General features: G+C 36.5%; 3 protein-coding genes across 6 annotated transcripts in view; 2 read left to right on the top strand and 1 right to left on the bottom strand.

Moving 5' to 3' along the window:
• The window catches only part of LOC107677888 (pyridoxine-5'-phosphate oxidase-like), a 3,555-nt gene extending 1,616 nt beyond the window's left edge, over positions 1 to 1,939 (bottom strand). The window contains exons 1-5 of the mRNA XM_016472955.1: positions 1,721 to 1,939; positions 991 to 1,115; positions 768 to 867; positions 602 to 655; positions 278 to 406 (exon numbers count right to left, since the gene is read on the bottom strand). Of these exons, the coding sequence (XP_016328441.1) occupies positions 278 to 406; positions 602 to 655; positions 768 to 867; positions 991 to 1,115; positions 1,721 to 1,909 (597 nt within the window). The 5' untranslated portion in view covers positions 1,910 to 1,939. The remainder of the gene's footprint in view (positions 1 to 277; positions 407 to 601; positions 656 to 767; positions 868 to 990; positions 1,116 to 1,720) is intronic.
• Positions 1,940 to 2,292: 353 nt separating this feature from the next.
• Positions 2,293 to 4,130, top strand: LOC107677871 (39S ribosomal protein L10, mitochondrial-like). Its single transcript, XM_016472933.1, has 6 exons — positions 2,293 to 2,337; positions 2,458 to 2,543; positions 2,786 to 2,959; positions 3,165 to 3,329; positions 3,410 to 3,554; positions 3,831 to 4,130. The coding sequence occupies exons 1-6, from the start codon at positions 2,298 to 2,300 to the stop codon at positions 4,079 to 4,081; spliced, it is 861 nt and encodes a 286-aa protein (XP_016328419.1). The 5' UTR covers positions 2,293 to 2,297; the 3' UTR covers positions 4,082 to 4,130.
• A 579-nt stretch (positions 4,131 to 4,709) lies between these two features.
• The window catches only part of LOC107677882 (oxysterol-binding protein-related protein 6-like), a 13,367-nt gene continuing 11,047 nt past the window's right edge, over positions 4,710 to 7,029 (top strand). For 3 of the 4 annotated variants that reach the window (XM_016472946.1, XM_016472947.1, XM_016472944.1), the window contains exons 1-2: positions 4,710 to 4,802; positions 5,162 to 5,409. The gene's annotated coding sequence lies outside the window, so the exon portion shown is untranslated. Of the gene's footprint in view, positions 4,803 to 5,114; positions 5,410 to 7,029 lie in introns of those variants that run through there. The other variant, XM_016472945.1, reaches the window with a different exon arrangement.

Below are 7,029 nucleotides of genomic sequence, written 5' to 3'. Positions count from 1 at the left end.
ATAGTACAGCCTAGCGCATTTCACACAGGCTGTTAGTTTCACTTTCGCCAGAAAGTCGTGTATGCCTAAGGTTGAAAACAGATTATGTTTATAGTAAATGCCCCATATAAATGGTCTTATTTTTAAGATTAAGTTTTAATCCAAATGATGCATGTTCTAAGTGAGCGAACATCAAAGATCACATTTGTTTTATTTCAGCTTTATTTCAATTAACACATATTTTCCATAGTTTTAATGAATGATAATAACCCGGGATGGTGGTGATAGTGCTACTCACTTGTCGGCTCGGTATTACTGTGCTCTGCCTGCTAACAACAGCACCGATCTGACTGCTCTTGGGTCTTGAGTGGAAATAATCACATGAAATCTCGTACGGGATTCTCTCTACAGTGCCTTCAATGCGAATCTGTTAGGATACAAAACAAAAAAATACAGTGTGGTCAAAAACTACATACAAAATGTGTTACATTTTTTGTCATTTAAACTTTGAAATATGGATACGATTAAAACCAAAACCAAAGTGAAATATTCTATGATCTGATATACAAAGAATTAGCTGGAGAAGATTCTGAGTTCTAAAAAAAAAAAACACAACTCTTACCTGTCTGTTTAATGGTTCCCAGTAAAATACAAGACAGGCGTGGGGATTGCAGTCCTATATGATTGCAAAAACAAAAAATAAATAAAATAAAACGTGAGAAAGACAAAGATGCAAAGGTAAACCCATATGGACATTTACTGAACAAAATTTGGTTTTAAAGACTCACCAACTCTGCACCTTTCCGACTCTCATAGTTGGTAAAGAAGCGAAATCCCTCCTCGCTGTAGCCTTTTAGAAGAACCATGCGTGCAGAGGGGCGACCGTCCCTTTAGAGAAGAAGGGCCAATTTTGACCAAATTTCAAAAGCGTATTAAGTATGTATATGCATTGTATTTAAGTTGCTCTGTTTATTTCCAGGTATTGATGAACCACACAACATCCATTCTTACTTGGTCGCTGTTGCAAGACACATTGCATTGGCTTCTCCCACCTCAGGGCACTTAGTGGCTTGATCAAACCAGCTGCCGAATTGTTTAATTGGATCTAAAGAAGTAAGCTGAGCCTCCTCAAAACACTGTAGGATGAAAATGAGGGATAGCACACGCACACATTTATCTTATGTTCTTTTAAAATTTCACGGCTTACTGCTGTGACATATATGGCAAAGTAGGTTTAAAGACCCCATATCTGTACGAGTAGTGTCCTTTACTGTGTTGTTACTGCATTTAGCCAATAAGATCTTTAAAGAGATATTTACCAAATTTGCTATTACTGTAACACTAACCCATGCATAACTGGCATAAAAGCATTTTTAATGGTCAAAGGCTCTCTCATAATAGTGTTGACTCTTTTCATATCATCTTAATTAGTAAGTGATTGATGGAGGTCCTCCTTTCAAGGTCAACTGATGCATGCATTGTTATTTTTATTTTTGTTGAAAATGCATTTGATAAACACGCAAGTCAGTTGCAGATCATAAATAAAATGCCCAATATTTCAGAATCACATTGATACGGTTTTATACATTAATACAGAAAATGACGACTCTGCATATCTAGCTTTTTGATGTAAAAATCATGATATGATACTCTGCATGTCTTTTGAAAAAGTTCTCAGGTCATGGTCATACATACACGTGACCTGACAAAAAATCCCTCACAAACCAAAAACGCGTCTCACCTCCTGATCGCTCTTATAGCTCTTTCTCATGTTACTCAGATCCATGTTGGTGCCGCTGTCCGTAAATTTCCTGCAGAAAAACGAGGTAAATGACGGAGTACTGCGGATTGTCAATGTAACACTGGGCTCAATAAACTTCACAATATTGCCGATGTTCCTGGACGTGAAGAAGCGCGATTGATATTTCATGCCTGCAACTCCAAACCTGCGTCATCACGTTCGTGCTCTTACGTAAAATGTTATGAAAACGTATTCGGTTTTGTAACTAACCTCTAATTTTGGAATGAACAAAATATAAAAAATGAATACGTTAGTAAATTAATCAATAGCTTTATATTCAATAATTAATTATTTTTTTTAAATTACCTTAATATGAACGACAACATTTAAACATTAAATTGTATTTTTTTACAACTTTCAAAATTAAAACAACCCCCCAAAAATAAAAAAAGAATTTGGGGGGTATTTTTCTTTTAACTTTTAATTTATTATTTATTTTTTTAAACATAACAACATATTAACTTTTATTTTGTAAGCACGATACAACAAAAATGTCACACGTCAAATCCGGATCAAGATGGCAGCGACCTTGTGTAGCAGGCTTCTCCCAAAATCGGGTACGATTCTGGTTTGATATTATAGCAAAACATATTATTAGCGAATAACATAAATAAGCAAATACCTGCCATTTACATTTAAACTATGAACTCCATTGTAAAATTGCATGCACTTGAAAGTCACTATGAAGCTATATTGTGGAACTGGACAGCATAATCATCATCTATCAGAGAATACGCAACTCATATTTGAGGTGCTTGGCAATGTATGTTCAACTCTTCTCTGTTTACTTAATGTTGATTGGTTTATCTCTTCATATTTATCATTCTGTTATCCATGTATGCATGCTGCCACTTTGGATTTTCGGCAAACCCCTGTATCTATTTTCATGATTAAAACACCACATATGATGTTCTCATGACATTAGTGAACTTTGAATGTTAATGTACATATTCTAGCCTTAATGTTATTCTGACCAATATTTATCATGTCATTGTCAACCTACAGGATGGCTGGCTGCCATTAAGCCAGATTGTTCGTCACGGATCCAAAGCTGTCACTTGTCACAGAAAGCCAGTACACTTTCTCAAGCAGAAGCTGATGGCTGTCACAGAGTACATTCCCCCAACACCTGCAGCTCCTCCTGGTGCTCTGGCTCCACGAGTCAGGCAGACTGAAGAAGTCGACCATTGTTATACTTACAGAACACTATCTTAAGTGTGTCATTTTAAGTGTCCCTTTAACAAATATTTATCAAGTACAATGATAATATAAAATAATATGTATTATATAATATATATTATAAAATATATATAGTGTTTTAAGTGTGTAATTCTAAGTGTTCCATTAACATACATATGTATATCTCTACTCTCTTTCCTTTTAGGAAAGTGCTCTGGCAGTTTTGTTGAGAAAATACCTAGAAACCTTGTTTAAGGAATTTAAGATGATTGCCATGGTTCAAAACAATGCAATCAATGCAGAGGACCTCATGGTGCTGAAACACAAACTGAAAAGGCACAATATCAGTGTCAAGTTCTTCCCAAACCATGTAATGCCAAGTTATTGTAATGGTTACCACTATTGAGATGTAGGCTACTGCTGTGTGACATGTTGTTTGATTCTTTGTAGGTGACGAGGTCCTTTCTCAGCAACAGCATTTACAGTAACATGTGGCCTCTATTTGTTGGCCAGACTGTGATAATTGTTAGTAAAGAGCCAAAAGTTAAAGAGATGCTGCAAACGTTAAGGCACAGTCCTCAGATGGTGCTTTTAGGTGAGTGTCACTGTCCTATGCATGAACTTGCATTCTTAAAGGAATAGTTCACTCAAAAATGAAGCATTTCTGAAAATGTACTCACCCTCAGGCCATGTAAGATGTAGATGAATTTGTTTCTTCATCGGAACAGATTTGGAGAAATGTAATATTACAACACTTGATCACCAATGGATCCTCTGCAGTGAATGGGTGCCGTCAGAATGAGAGATCAAACAGTTGATAAAAACATCACAACAATCCACATGACTCCAGTTAAAGACCATTTTCTTTCAGGTGCTTGTATAGAGAACGCATTGCTTTCATATCAAGGCATTCTCAATTACTCCAAACTCCCGTCTATGACCACTATTCAGGGTGAGCTAGTTGGTGGTCTAACCATGATAACTTCACAGACTGTCTCAATGCTACTTCACCATCCAGCTCATCTTTCTGCCCTCCTTCTGCAGTATGTCAAACAGCAAGGCTCTGGGGACTCCACAAATGCTGTTACAGATAAAGATACAATAAAGGAGGCAGCAGCTTGAATTTACATGGAGGAACAGCTGTGTATGATTGACATAAAATGTATATAATAAAATGTAGTTATTTAAAATTGCTTTTTGGTCATTTTTATGTTAAAGTTGGAGGTGAATTTTGAAAGTTTCACTGTACATATTGTGGAGAAAAATGTTCAAATGTTGCTGAAAAATAGGCTATTTAATGGCAGGTTCCATTGTGACAACTCATCCCATAGCTTGTCACAAAATGTCAGTGTGCTTATTGAACTGCATCATTTTTTCTTCAGCATTAATGGTGAAAATGCAACAGTTTTTTTCTAGTCAAGTCTTCGAGGTATATACAGAAATTGCCGATTCATATTAATAGGCACATTGTCAATATTTATGCCAGGGGTCTCCAACCCTGCTCCCTTCTCTCAGCTTCTGCTTCCTGCAGACTTCAGTTCCAATCCTGCTCCAACGCACCTGCCTGTAATTTTCAGGTAACCCTGAACTCCTTGATTAGCTGGTTCTGGAGTGTTTGATTAGGGCTGGAGTTAAACTCTGCAGGACGGTAGCTCTCCAGGAGCGAGGCTGGAGACACTGCTTTATGACCTTTTGCATATTTAAACAAATGAAAGTGTATTTGAACTGATTTGTAAGTTAAAAAGCCAGAAGAAACATGTATTTGTACTGCCAAAATAAACACTAGCTAGTGGTCACGGATCGTGATTAGTGATAATCTCTGGATTACTTCATGTTAATCTAGGTCAGTCCTTTATGGTTATAAATCTGGGTTCAGTGTAGAAGTGTCTCTGTTCTTCATATTTTAGGTCAGTTTTACAATTATGTATGATCATCTTTCAGGAAAATCGTGTGACTAAAATCACTATAAATAAAACAAATGTGCTCTGTGTGTGGTAATACATGAATTAACCAACAGGGGGTTACCCACTTGAAAAAGTACATTTGGAGGTTATCCCATCTGAGTAAACAGGTCATGGCAGAGCAACTCAATAGTTTCAGATTTAATGCATCTGAATGGCTGGCTATCAGTGAAGTTCCTCCTACATGCCTCTAATTCCAACAGTTTTTAAGACACTAATGCGGATTATGATTTGGCTGCAGCCTTGGGTGGATTTGAAGAATATTCAGTCACCAGGGGAGGATAGTTGGGAGCTGTCCGCCATATATCGTTCTGGTATGCACATGGAATATCTGCATTCTTGCATTTTTAGTAGAAAGTGGTTGAACTGGTTTCCTGTTCTGTGAGTAGAGTGACGCACGGTTGTACAAATGGGGGAACATGAAACTCAGGCGCTTGGAGGGAGTCACTCAGAGATACACCACACGCTGGCCGAGAGCAGGAACCTCAGGTAAGACCTTGAGTTACAATACTTAAAAAACATTGTGGTTTTAAATGCTGGTAGCAGTAGTCAGTAGAAGTATATGTTTGAAGTGGATTTATATATACTGTTTGGAAACGTGGTGTGTATGAAAAACAGCCTTTATCAAGTGCATGGTGAACCTAACTGGAGAAGTAACTCTTAAACACAAGCCCAAATTGACTATAACTATGAAAAGATTTCAATTGTTCAAGCATGACAATTTTAAATCACATCCAAGAGCTACATTTCTTAGACTGACATGCATTTATTGGCATTGGCAGCATGTGATCATGTGGTGATTTGTAAGAGTGTAGGCTATACGATACAGTTTTCTGTTTTGTAGAGTTCATCATATATGTCATTTTGACTTAGTTACAAAGAGCAAGTCTTTAGTTAGCTACACTATTTTGTTTCTCAACACACTTGATGATACTTCACACAAAGAGGAATGACTACTTATAACCAAACATTTTTAACAGTTATTATACTTTCTAAAATCATGTTCAGTTCTTATAATTTACAGTGAAATCTACAATTAAATAAAATGAAGGACTCTTAACGTCTGATCTTTCTATGTTATTATGATTATTCTAACGTGTACGTCACACTGTTTTCCTGATGCTATACATCATATTTACTGTGACCTGTCAGCATCCTCACGGTGAAAAGCTATTCAAGCTAAGGGCTGCTAAAAAGGGATATTCAAAGCCAATTATCGTAATGACGCTAAGCCTCTCCCGTAGGGATCGTTACCTTTGTGAGGTTATCTATATTGCTACAGTGCATATTCTGCCTTCCATAAAAAAGGATATCTAAAACAATTTAAAACGTACATATCAACAGTGATCATTTTTGGTAATGACTCAATAATTCCAAGTACTTTTACTAATTATGTAATCAAATAGTTAATTACTCAGCTGCAAATTAAGCTGTTTACAAAATATCTCATTTACCCTCATTCTAGTTTAATGGGCATGTATGAGCTTGTCAGTGTTGTCAAGACAACAGGAGATTCTAGAAAACATGTTTGGTTTCTGTCACACTCCCTCAGATGACATTCCATTCAGGTTATATGTAGAAAAAGGAATTTTTCGATAATCTCTCAGTATGTAATTAAGGATATACAGTACAGCAATAAAGGTGTTTCCTTGGTCCATACCTTCTGGTTTTAGCATCATTTAGATTATGTAATTATGAGTGTATTATTTTGGTTTCTTTGCTTTGCATTACTGTATGCTCTTGTGTTTCATATTAAGCCATTTGAAAGGTGTTTATGAGATGATGAACCAGTGTGATCTGGTAAAGGGCAGAAGTTAAAGTCCTGCCCAGGAAGTGTTAGTTAAGGCAGGTCACTACTGTTAGATAACCGAATTAGACGAGTTTTCTCTGGACATTGTATTGCTTCTGTTTTTGTTTACCGTCACTGTACTTTTGTTATGACTGTGTTTCGGCCTTGGCTTTTTATGGCATTTAGCTATTGTACAAAACATTCACAAAACCAGCTCTGAAATACAAAGGCGACTATATATTTTCATGTATGGTGTGTAGGGATATGCCGGTATCAAATTTTCATGTTGTGATTAATTGCTAATGCTTTTATCACGGTAT

The sequence above is a fragment of the Sinocyclocheilus anshuiensis genome, unplaced genomic scaffold (genome assembly GCF_001515605.1).
Source record: "Sinocyclocheilus anshuiensis isolate Anshui unplaced genomic scaffold, SAMN03320099.WGS_v1.1 scaffold1302, whole genome shotgun sequence".
Taxonomy (NCBI): Eukaryota; Metazoa; Chordata; class Actinopteri; order Cypriniformes; family Cyprinidae; genus Sinocyclocheilus; species Sinocyclocheilus anshuiensis.
The sequence above is the reverse complement of the archived record's forward strand: the minus strand, read 5'-3'. Positions and strand labels throughout refer to the sequence as shown.